This window comes from Biomphalaria glabrata, chromosome 10 (genome assembly GCF_947242115.1).
Source record: "Biomphalaria glabrata chromosome 10, xgBioGlab47.1, whole genome shotgun sequence".
Classification (NCBI taxonomy): Eukaryota; Metazoa; Mollusca; class Gastropoda; family Planorbidae; genus Biomphalaria; species Biomphalaria glabrata.
In genome coordinates, this window is record NC_074720.1 from 28,035,869 (window position 1) to 28,048,650 (window position 12,782).

The window sequence follows — 12,782 nt, forward strand, 5'->3', positions numbered from 1 at the left end:
CTATGAGCTGTATAAGCTTGTATATAATGTTGCCCAAGCCACTGGAGAACACAACTGTATATATCTGGTTGTGTGTTGTGTAAAAAAAAAATTGCGTCGACGACTCTATGACTACGTATTAAATGCTCTTGATGTTGGTGACCTAATTGGCGCCTTGATCGTTGATACCTGTCAATTAATAATTGGCTCCTCCCACTTTCCCCGCAATAATGTTCTCACTAAGTAGCAATGTTTTCGTACTGTGTTGATGTGCGCAATCATTCAAACATTGGAGAATTATGTCTTATCCATGTCGTTGACGACAATTTTTTTTCCGTACTCAAGTGTCTAAAATGTTCAGTGATGTGTATCTAGATGATCATAATTGTTTGTCACATGACTTCACAAGCCCTCCTTTCCCCCCCCCCCCCTTCCCCTTCCGAACAATATTTGAAATTATAGACATAATTATAGACAGAGATTGTCAATTTAATTATCGTATGCAATAGTGTAATAAAAAAAGGAAATCTTTTTTTAAAATATATGTACATATTTATTTACTTTTTTTTTTAAAGTTACAACAAAAAAACCAGTGATGACTTTCAAAATATAATTTACACAATCAGTAAAAATACACAGCATATATATGTATTTACATATATGTGTACATGTATATATATATATATATATATATATATTGTTAGACACCTTATTTATATAGGTTAGTTATTTTAGTTATTTAGCGACGCACCATAGTAGACGCATATTGAACGGGACTAGTGACGTTTGGGATATGTTGGGTTAGAGACCGGAAAATCAGTTAGCGATAGAACACTCCAGGGTAACGACGTGTTTAGTGACAGAGACTTCTACTGTGGCCCTTTTATCAGAATAAATACATGTTGAATAGTTCATCAGAGTCGACTACATCTCTTCACTTGTTAAAACAGATGTACTTGTTTTGTCTGACTTGTTGGTCAACTACACGTAATACACCCGAACAATTATACTCAAACGCTTGCTGAGTAATTGGTTGACTTCAAGACAGCCTGAATAAGCAACATCACAGTGGCGACCCCCGACGCCCGAAGCCCGGATTAACCGAACCTCGAAGCCGAACCTCGAAGCCGAACCTCGAAGCCGAACATCGAACCGGACCTCGAAGCAGAACGTTTACTCAGGTGAGGGTCGTGCACTCGAAGATATAAGATTTCATCGGAGTACGGCTGAACACAGCAGCATCGCAGAGTGACTTTGTTTTAGATCTACATGCAGTCGTCGCCTGTTTGATCGCACGTTCAACGAGCCGTTAACTCAGGGTGACCTTCGTCAGGACCGTAATCATCGCAACGTCTGGTCTACTTAACCAGTATATTATCAAAGCCTGATCTTCATATGCTGAATCGACCTACAACCAGAGAAACCGTTCATTCATAACGGGTGAGAGATCGTTAGTGAACCTGTTAGACATATTTTTTCTTCGTCGTAGGAGCCACATCGAGTATCAAGTTTTACCTCGTCAGTTTCGAGAAGGACAGTTTGCCCGCTGTCAGAAGTATTGTGAGTACTACAAGTTTGGTAGCTAACTAAATCGAAATCGCTCTGTCGTCTTACCCTTGGAGAGATTCTTGTGGAGCAGTTTGCTCATTGAACCGGTTGCTTGCCACGTTTATAACGGTCACTGTGTTTAACCTTTGGAAGGTTAGTGAAGTAATCTTTATCAGTACTGAACATTGATATATCTAGTATACGTCGGTCTAGACCATACCTAGACTTGTTAGCAGTGAAGTTGTGGAAACAGCTACATCCACTTAATTTCGTTGAAAACCGTTAATCGTCTAACGGAACGTCGTCGGAGGTGACCTTGGTTTCACCTAGTCTACATTGGACAGTTTGGTCTATTGAAGCAGAGTACAACAGCAAACTTCGTCGTACTACCAGAGTAGCAGCAGAAGCAGTGAACTATTTTAGAGAACCGTTATTCGTCAGCCCAGATCAAGTCATCGTCAAGAAAGTCGTTATTCGTCAGCCCAGATCAAGTCATCGTCAAGAAATTCGTTATTCGTCAGTCGTCCAGATCAAGTTGCCGTCAAGAGACTGTTATTTGTCAGTAGTCGTCTACACAAGTCAAGTCATCGCCAGAAGAACCGTTAACCCATTCGTCAGTAACTGTGTACACAAAGTCGTCGGAACTACACATACGGTCATCAACAGTCGTCAAAGAAACTGGAACATTTTGCTGTGGCATATCAGGACATCTGTGGCATTACGTGGGATACTGGTAGCACCGGAGAACAGAGTCAGAACTGGAAGAGAGGCAGTGGAATTTGTTGTGATCTAGCATATTCGGGAGTCCGAACAAAGGGATCTTTCTTATCAAAAGCTAAGTGCCATTTTTCTTATTAGTATATGTTTAGATTGCCCTTAGAAATAGATTTTGTCTAAATTTGGTACGTTAGCCTGAGTAAAATCAGGTGGTGCGCCTTAAAACCCGTCGGGGTAGAAGACGTAATTTAGATGAAAAGCTATATTATACGTTTAGGATTGTAATTTGTTTTGTTTGTGTAAACGTCATATCCGTTGTTGCCTGGTTACTTCGTGACGTTATCATTGTGTGCCATATTGTCATATCCCAACCCATAGCGATAGTCTCATTTTAATTATTTCATTTGTTTATATTATTTTAAATTATTTATTTTTATTAATTTAATTAGATCTGTATTTTTTTTTCACTTAATGATAGAAAGTGCGGGTAGGATTCTTTCATTGTGAATCAGACTAAAATAATTTTAGTTTGAGCGGTTAAAATCAAATATGATTTTGCCATGAGAATAATGCCGAAACTGGCTATGTAGTCAAACACTATCGTCTGGCTAAATTTAGATCTGCAAATTATTGTACATCTCTTTGGTACAATTTAATTATCTAGACTCTACTTTGAAATATTATTAAGTTGAAGATGAATGAAGGTAGTACATTCTAGATATATATATCTTGTTGAAGATATATTTGACATTGTATAAACATATTTGTTTTATACGGTTAAATAGAACCATAATTTACTCTAGATCTAGACTCTAGACAGTCTTTGAATTTACTCTAGACACTTCACTGTGACTTCAGTCATACCAAATTTTAAAATTGATCATAGTTATTCATACTAGATCTAAAAGTCATAGTGCTCTTGATAACTATAGATCTAAATAGTATTATTATACATACTATAATATACTAGATTTAAATTTGTGTGTAATACTGGACCTAATATACAGATTTGAATATAACCATAATAACTCAGACTAGATTTATACATTTACTAAATCTATAGATAGAGACATAACATTTAAAAATTTGTATAAAAATGTGGAAAAACTTAAATATAAAATAAGTTTAAAGTATAGCCATAACTAATATAGACTAAGTAAAAATATATATAAAATATAAAACACAATGGCTACATCATCATATGTGGACCTTAAGGAGGTTAAGGAAACAGCTATGCAGGATGGAAAGGCCATGGAGTTAAAAGGAAAGGACTTAGCAGCTTATGTACAGCAAGTTGTGAGGGAAGAAACAGAACGTCAAAGACAAGAGATAGAAAGACAAGAAAAAAGGCAAGACAAAGAGAGAGAAAAAATTAGAGAACATGAAGCTAAAATGGAGAAGATGAGATTGGATGCAGCACAAGTCAGAGCTCAAATTGAACAAGGAAATAACACAAATAACTCAAATAATTATACCACTCAAAGAGACAACCCTAATTCGCAGACATGGCTAAAAAGAAAGATACAAAGTTTTGATGAACAGAAGGATGACATTGGTGATTTCCTGAAAAGATATGAGGCAAAAATGTCTACATTTAATATGCCTGAAGAAGAATGGTCTGAAATACTGATAGACTTTGTTCATGGTCAAGCTCTAACAATATGCCAAAATCATGACCATCATATTGATGATAGCTATCAGGTTTTAAAAAGAGAGTTATTGAATGCCTATGGTCATAATGCTACAACTTTTAGAAAGAAATACTTTGACAATATACCATCATTAGAAATAGAACCCCAAACTACTATTAATATGGAAAAGGATTTTTTCAATAAGTGGGTAAAATTAGAAAAAGTGAATAACTCTTATGAAGGATTAAAAAATTTTATTCTAGTGGACAACTTTGTAAATAAATGTGATCCTCAATTACAATCTTTTATTAGAGAAAGAAACCCAAAAACTATAGATGAAATAACAGAGATAATGAGAGTATACAAAAATGCATATCCAAATAAACCATTTTCTGATAGAGATAAGAGCAAAGTAGATTTAATAGGATACACCAAAGAAAATGTTGATAGAAGTAGAAATAGAAACAGATCAAATAGTGGAAATAGAAAATATAGTGAAATAACCTGTTTTAAATGTCAAGGAAAAGGTCATATAGCAGCTAACTGTAGAAGAGGGAATAGTAGATCTGGAAGTAGAAATAGATACAATGAACAAAATAACAGTAGATATAGGAGTAGAGATAGGAATGACAGGGGAAATTATAGAAATAGGAGTTACAGTAGGGAATACAAAAGTAAAGGTACAGATAGGGTATATTTCATGGAAGGAAATAGGAACAATTTTGCAGTGTACCCAGGGTTTGTAGATAGAATTCCGGTGGAACTAATCAGGGATTCAGGGTGTAACACTTTGGCAGTAAAAACTAAATTTGTCAAACCTCATTGGTATAAAGGGTTTACTAGGAAAGTAGAATTAGCAGATGGCACCGTAAGGGAATTTAAAGCTATAAGGGTGTACATTGAAACTCCATTTTTCACTGGCTATTGTGATGGCATTGCAATACCAGAAATGAGATATGATATGTTAGTAGGAAACATAAAAGGAGTTAAAGAATGTTCAAGAAAAGAATTAGAAGACTGGCAAAACAAATACAAAAACATAAGACAAAATCATGAAAACATAGAAACACAAAATATAACAAGTATGGTAATAACAAGATCAATGGATAAACAAGATGAGAAACAGGAAAATACAATAAATGTAATAAGTAATGATGAAGAAAAAGAAACCAGTAATGTAATACAAATAGAAAATACAGATGTTAAGGAAAAAGAGATAGAAAATGAAACACAAAATAGTCTTGAAACACAAATATCTCAAAGTGAAAAAGAAACAACACCCACATTTGCATTAGAACAAATGAATGATAATATTATTGGGAAAATTTATTCAAGAATATCAGATAAAAACAATAATAATCCAATGGAGAAATTTTGTATAGAGAATAAAATATTATTTAGACAAACAAGTAATGATAACAAGAAAATAAAACAACTTGTCTTACCACAGAAATATTGGAAAGATGTTTTAATCATGACACATGATAATAATTTAGCAGCACATAGGGGAGTAAAGAAATGTTATAGGAATTTGTCAAAACAAGTATTTTGGCCCAAAATGAAAGCAACAATCAACAAATACATAAAATCATGTGACATATGTCAAAAGAGATCTAACAAAAGCCTAGTGAATAAAGCACCTATTCAAGAAATGGATGAACCTACAGCACCATTTCAGAAAGTATCTATTGATTTAATAGGTCCTTTAATTCAAACTGAAAATAATAACAAATACATTCTAACAGTAATAGACATGTTTAGTAGATATCCAGAGGCAATCCCATTATCAAATACAAGTGCAGAGAATATCATTAATGCCATAACTCAAAAAGTAATTACAAGACATGGTATACCTAAAATTATATTGAGTGATCAGGGATCTCAGTTTAAGTCAGAACAATTTAAGAAATGGACTAAACAATACAATATACAGCACATATACTCTTCGGTTTACCACCCGGAGAGTAACGGTTTATGTGAACGATATGGTGGATCATTAAAAAGATCACTAACAAAGATAATTCAGAATAATCAGAACAAGTGGGATCATTACATTAACTATGTACTATTTGCTCATAGAAACAACATCCATGAAGCAACACAATTTTCACCATATGAAATAATACATGGAAGAAAACCTAGAGATGAATTAGATGTTTTTAAAGAAAATCTAATAGGCAATGAGAATAAATTAAATAATGACAGTGAAACAACAATCACAACAGAATTGAAAGAAATATGGACTCAAGCATATAACAACAATAAGAAATACAAACAAAGTGCTCATGAGAATCTAAATAAGAAAAGACAATTGAAAACACTAGAAGTAGGAAACAATGTATTAATATTGATAAATGACCTGAAAAATAAAATTGGTAAACAATGGAAAGGTCCATTTAAGGTGATAAAACAAATTAATGATGTGAATTATCAAATTGAAATAAATGGGAAAATTAAAACATATCACATAAATAATTTGAAACTGTATCATGATAGAGAAGATGAGTTGATACAAAACATTCAGGAGAAAATAGAAAATAAATTTTCAGAAAGAGAAGAATGCTTGATGATAATAACAAATGAAAATCATAATGAAAATGATATTAAGGAAATACCTGTAATAGAAACAAAAGAGAATCAAACTTGGCAAAAGATTAATCTTAATAATTTAACTAAGGAAAAGTCAAAAGATATAACTAAAATAATACAGGAATACAAAGAAATTTTTTCCAGCATACCAGGAAAAACAAATATTATTAAACATGACATTAAAGTAACAGACCCAAAACCTATCAAGCTTAAGCCATATAGAATACCGCTACATTTACAAGACAAAGTAAAGAAAGAAATAGACAATTTACTAGAATCAGGTATAATTGAACCATCAACATCTCCTTATGCTTCACCAATTGTGATAGCTAAAAAGAAGAATGGAGATATAAGGTTATGTATTGATTATAGGAAACTTAACAACATCACAGAATTTGACCCATATCCAATGCCAAATATAGAGGATATTTTACATAAATTAAATGGAGCAAAATTTTTTACTAAATTAGATTTAACTAAAGGTTATTGGCAAATACCTTTAACAGAAAATGCAAAACCTTACACAGCATTTGTAACACCATATGGTATTTTTCAATGGAATTATATGAGTTTTGGATTAGTAAATGCACCTGCCACATTTAATAGAATGATGAACATGATAATTGGAAACAAAGAAAATGTTATTTGCTATTTGGATGACATATGTATTTTTAATAATAGTTGGGAGGAACATTTGGTAGATGTAAAAGAAGTGTTCAAAATAATAAAAGAAAGTGGACTTACAATTCAAGCAGAAAAAGTAGAAATAGGATTGGAGGAAATAATTTTCTTAGGACATAAAGTAAATAACAACATGATTAGCCCTATTGAAGATAACATAAAGAAAGTACTTAATATTGAAATACCTACAACAAAAAGACAAATTAAAAGTATATTGGGAATAGTAAATTATTACAGAAAGTTTATAAAGAACTTAGCAGAAATAGTGAATCCACTAAATGACTTACTTAAAAAAGGAAAACCTCAAAAAGTAGTCTGTAATGAGGAATGTGTGAAAGCTATTGACAGAATTAAAGATGTTTTTAGTCATGAACTAATATTAAGACTACCTGATAAAGACAAAATATTTTATGTCACAACTGATGCATCTGGTAATGCTATTGGTGGTTGTTTAATGCAGAACTATGATAACTTACATCCTATATTATATGTAAGCAGAAAATTGTCAGAGGCAGAGAAAAAATATAGTGTCATTGAAAGAGAAGCCTTAGCTGTAATATGGGTAATTACTAAGCTAGAGAGCTATTTAATAGGAAGGAAATTCATATTATTAACTGATCATAAACCTATTCAATATATACAGCAAAAGAGCATGAAAAACAGTCGTGTTTATAGATGGTTCTTAGCACTACAGGAATATAAATTTGAAGTGAAAGCTATTAGTGGATCTGTGAATATTGTAGCTGATCTATTGTCTAGAATGACATTGAAATGAAATACTTTTGTAAATAAACTATGATTATATTGAGTATGTAATATATATTAATATATTGACACCATTTATATGTTATGAAAAAGGGAGATAAGTAAATTTGATGTTAAGCATTTAAAAGTAAGTATGGATATTTTTTTTTGTGTGAATCATTTCATATATCATTGACGAAAGTTAGTTCTATGGAAAAGGGTGAGTATAAAAGAAAAATGGACAAAAGCGTATAAAAGGGTGGTAAGAAAAAAAAATTTATTGAATGTGTAAATAAAGTCTATAATTGTTTTTTTTGAAATATTGTATTTTATCAGATTACTGCCGGTGAAGAACATTTGTGATGTGTGACGTGCCCATAAGATGCCACATTTTCTTTTATGATGAACTGTGTACTAATGAAGATGATTTTGGAATGTTATGAACTGTTATGAACATTGACATGAATATGAGGAACTGTCAAGATGAAGATGTCAAGATTTTATGTTTGTGGTCTTCCCCTTAAATTGAAAATGCCCTTGTAAGACTTGACAGTAGTGGAAAAATATTGACATATTTTTTTTTCAAGGGGGGGAGGAATCTGTTAGACACCTTATTTATATAGGTTAGTTATTTTAGTTATTTAGCGACGCACCATAGTAGACGCATATTGAACGGGACTAGTGACGTTTGGGATATGTTGGGTTAGAGACCGGAAAATCAGTTAGCGATAGAACACTCCAGGGTAACGACGTGTTTAGTGACAGAGACTTCTACTGTGGCCCTTTTATCAGAATAAATACATGTTGAATAGTTCATCAGAGTCGACTACATCTCTTCACTTGTTAAAACAGATGTACTTGTTTTGTCTGACTTGTTGGTCAACTACACGTAATACACCCGAACAATTATACTCAAACGCTTGCTGAGTAATTGGTTGACTTCAAGACAGCCTGAATAAGCAACATCACAGTTGTGATGTTGCTAGTTCAGGCTGTCTTGAAGTCAACCAATTACTCTGCAATCGTTTGGGTGTAATTGTTCGGGTGTATTACGTGTAGTTGACCAACAACACAAACAAGAACTGGCACATCGATTGTAACAGGTGAAGAGATGTAGTCAACGATGATGAACAAGTTAATATATATTTATTATGATAAAAGGCCACAGTAGAAGTCTCTGTCACTAAACACGTCGTTACCCTGGAATGTTCTAACGCTAACTGATTTTCCGGTCTCTAACCCAACATATCCCAAACGTCACTAGTCCCGTTCAATATGCGTCTACTATGGTGCGTCGCTAAATAACTAAAATAACTAACCTATATAAATAAGGTGTCTAACAATATATATATGTCATATATCTATGTGTGAGTTTATGTAATTTTCATTATTTCAATTGATGAGAATAAAAACATACAAAAGATGTGTAGTTAGTAGATTATTTTAAACATACACAGTAATATGGATATAAAATTATCATGTATATTTACGACTGATAACGAGTAGTGTGTAAGGAACCTCTAAGTTCAGTGCAAATAGGTATGATCGGGGCTACAATAGTTACACACAAATTAAAATTTTTTCAACTGTTTTTTTGTCAAATTTTTGGCATTTTGTGTGCAAATGGTATGCCACCACGAGTCACACCTCTCACAGAGAACCTAGAGGTCCCCTTGGTCCATTGTATTACAGCCCAAACATTTTTCGTTTGTGAATAATTCAACATTGTCTACCTCAATGCTCTTTGATAGTTCCATCTCCTTTGACTTTCTAGAATCTGGATTCTCAACCACATCACTATTTTTTTTTTGTAAAGTTGACCGATTGTTTCTTTCCTCTTTTTTTCGCTTCTTCTTCCTTTTTTTTTCGCTTTTTCGATCTTTTTGTGTTCTTGAAAAAGTCTTGTTTTCTCATCAAGTTCTTCTCTTATTCTCTTATTTTCTTCTCTCTTGTGTTTTCTGTCAATTTTTGACTTTTCTATTTCATCCTTTTCTATCATCTTCCTTTTGAGAGAAGCTCGGAATTCCTCTCCACTGATTATATTGGGTAAGGTTGGGGTTGTTCTATTTCTAAGTCTGCCTCTTCCCTTTCCACTAAAACTGGGTAATTTAAATATATCATCATGTGTCAAAATGGCTTTAGGTGGTGCAGATTCTGGTTCTTGAAATGCCCGATCTATACTAAGAGTTAAAGCTTCAAATTTCTTAAATTTTTTTTCATATACTGATTCATTAAATTTCTCCTTTTGGGGGCTTGATATCCTTGAAAAAAACATTGACAATTCAGTTTTTGTCATTTCATTGAAAATAAAGTATGCATATTCTTTAAGTGAAGCTATTTTTCCAACATTTAACTTAACAGGGTTGGAGATAGGGACTTCAGAAATATTAGCGGCTTCATTCTCATAAAATTGTGTACATGGCGATTCATATTCTGTTGACTTTCTTTGCGACGGTGTTTCCGATTCAACTGGTACAAGAGAGTAGATATTTAATGAAGATTCATTCATATCAAATTCCGTAGATTCAGGTTCTGCTGCTTTTTGTTGCGATGGGGTTTCCGATACATTTGGCACAAGGGAGTAGATATTTAATCAAGATTCATTCATATCAAATTCCGTAGATTCAGGTTCTGTTGATTTTTGTTGCGATGGGGTTTCCGATACATTTGGCACAAGGGAGTAGATATTTAATGAAGATTCATTCAGGTCAAATTCCGTATATTCAGGTTCTGTAGATTCAGGCCTACATTGCGATGGTGCTTCTGAGACATCTGGCACAATGGCATCATCATATGAAAAAGATCTGCTAGGCCACATTTTTTGGGAACTTATAATCATGTCTGGGTTAAAAGGGAAAATACCGGCAGCCCTGAAGCTGCTAGAGGCTATTTCTGGTGTGGCCGCTTTGTACCAAGCTGTCTTTAAAACTCCAGAAAAAGATTCTAAATTAACTCCTGCACCAGTAACTGATATATGTTTGCTGACAGCTTTCTGCCAGGCTGACTTTACTGAGCTGAAAAATGCCTGATCCAGGGGTTGAATGATATGGCTGGCATGAGGAAGAAGGCAGTACAAGATGATATTGTTGTCATGGCATATAGTAGAGGTTTCCAAAAGGGATGTATGACTTGCATGCCCATCAACAAGAAGCAAGATGGGCTTAGTGAGGTGATTTGTAGAGGGGATGAAAACGTCTCTCAACCATGTAAAAAAAACAGCTGCTGTCATCCAGCCTTTATCTGATAGCTGAATTAATGCTTCTGGAAATGCATCAAGTAGGTTGTGTTTGGGCACCCGTTTGTAGGGATAAATCAGTAATGGTGGCATGTACTCACCTGCCGCACTACAGCATGCCAATACAGTGACCTGTTTTTTAGTGTTAGCTGTTATGTTGTATACGTTTTTGCTGCCTTTACATGCTATAACCTGCCTGCTTTTGACATCAAAACCAAAGCCAGTTTCGTCTGCATTGAAGATGCGACTAGGGCTTGTAAATATTGTTGGGTCTATTGATTCAATGGTTTGTCGGAAATCCATAAACCATTTTTCTATAGCTTTTGGTGTGACTACAGCTCTTTCTTTTGAGAGGGGCATGGGTGTTCTTGAAGAAATTTCGGGATGTCGGGAGAAAAATCCATTTAACCATTGTGTACTTGGCAAAGGTACCTTATCCAGATCTTGACTTTCTATAGTCTTATTTCGCACAGCAATGATGGCCCTTGCAGTCTCCCTAACCTCAACACGAGTTTTTCCAAAGCCTCGTTGTGCCATTTCGATTAGCCATCGCGCTAATCGTTTCTCTTCACCTATGGTTAAAAGTGATCGTTTGGGAACTAAAGGCTGTTTTCCTTTTATTTTGTCATGAAGAGTGGTCAGAGGTATGTTGTGAAATTTAGATGCTTTTCTCAGTGACATGTTATTAAATTTAATATCTACAATGGCAGCATTCAATACTTCAATATCATGCAGAATCCTGATGCCTTTATTTTTCTTTGAAGGCATAGTACCAATCCAATAACCAATATATAGGACTACGTGAGTAGTAGTGACAAGTCTAAAAAAAAATAAAAATTTAAAGTTGTAATTCACAATTTGATCCGTATCTTTTAAATTAAAGATTCATTATTTTTTAATAAGTTGGGATTTTTTTTTTCTAAAAATAGTATGTTCGATAACTTCAGTTACGTTAAAATGTCCATTAGAATCCAACACCCTGCCAAAAACCCTCTAATTAATATTCATGGGGTCAATGAACGCCATTTTGAATAGAACACACATGTGTCCCCATCTATCTAGATGCCTAATAATCAAATTTCATGTTGATAAGACAGTATTCAGCATTAAAAATAGCACTAAGCCGAACATAAGCTCCTTCTTCCCAAAAGGTCAAAAAATGTAAGTTTACATACCTATGAACTTTGTTATGAACTTGCACTTTGCTATTATTAGAAAATCAACCAGACACACGAAGAAAGTAAACGAAAATGGCGCATGCGCAGTACCAATATAGTCTTTTTGCTGTAATCTTCAAAATAAATAAGATTTCATGAGAATATCGTGGGGTGTTCGATAAGTAACGAGTTTTGGAGGTGTTCGATAGATGTAAGTTACTCTATATTTCTATTTTGTAATGTTCTGTGGCTAATGAGAAGTAATAATTAGTAAAAAGTGAAGTCAGACGATACTAGCCCACAACCAGATGTTGCGTGATGTCAGTAAGAAAAGCAAGATCCAACAAAAACATTGGGTCACTGAGCTGAGGTATGTCACTGCCTTTCATTGCCATGAACAATGCTATTTCCCGTCTCAGTTCAAAAAATCTCTGCAGCACTTTTCCACGACTCAACAATCTGACTTCCGTATGATACAGCAACCCTCCGTATTCCGTTTCT

General features: G+C 33.9%; 1 protein-coding gene and 1 long non-coding RNA gene across 2 annotated transcripts; one reads left to right on the forward strand and one right to left on the reverse strand.

The window, feature by feature from the left end:
• Positions 1–658: 658 nt before the first annotated feature.
• Positions 659–8,703, forward strand: LOC129928809 (uncharacterized). The gene is made up of 2 exons (XR_008780290.1): positions 659–2,948; positions 8,226–8,703. It is a non-coding gene; the product is annotated as an uncharacterized LOC129928809 (long non-coding RNA).
• Positions 8,704–10,482: 1,779 nt separating this feature from the next.
• LOC106068854 (uncharacterized) lies at positions 10,483–11,892 on the reverse strand. Its single transcript, XM_013228356.2, has one exon. The coding sequence runs from the start codon at positions 11,890–11,892 to the stop codon at positions 10,483–10,485; it is 1,410 nt and encodes a 469-aa protein (XP_013083810.2).
• Between the last annotated feature and the right edge of the window lie 890 nt (positions 11,893–12,782).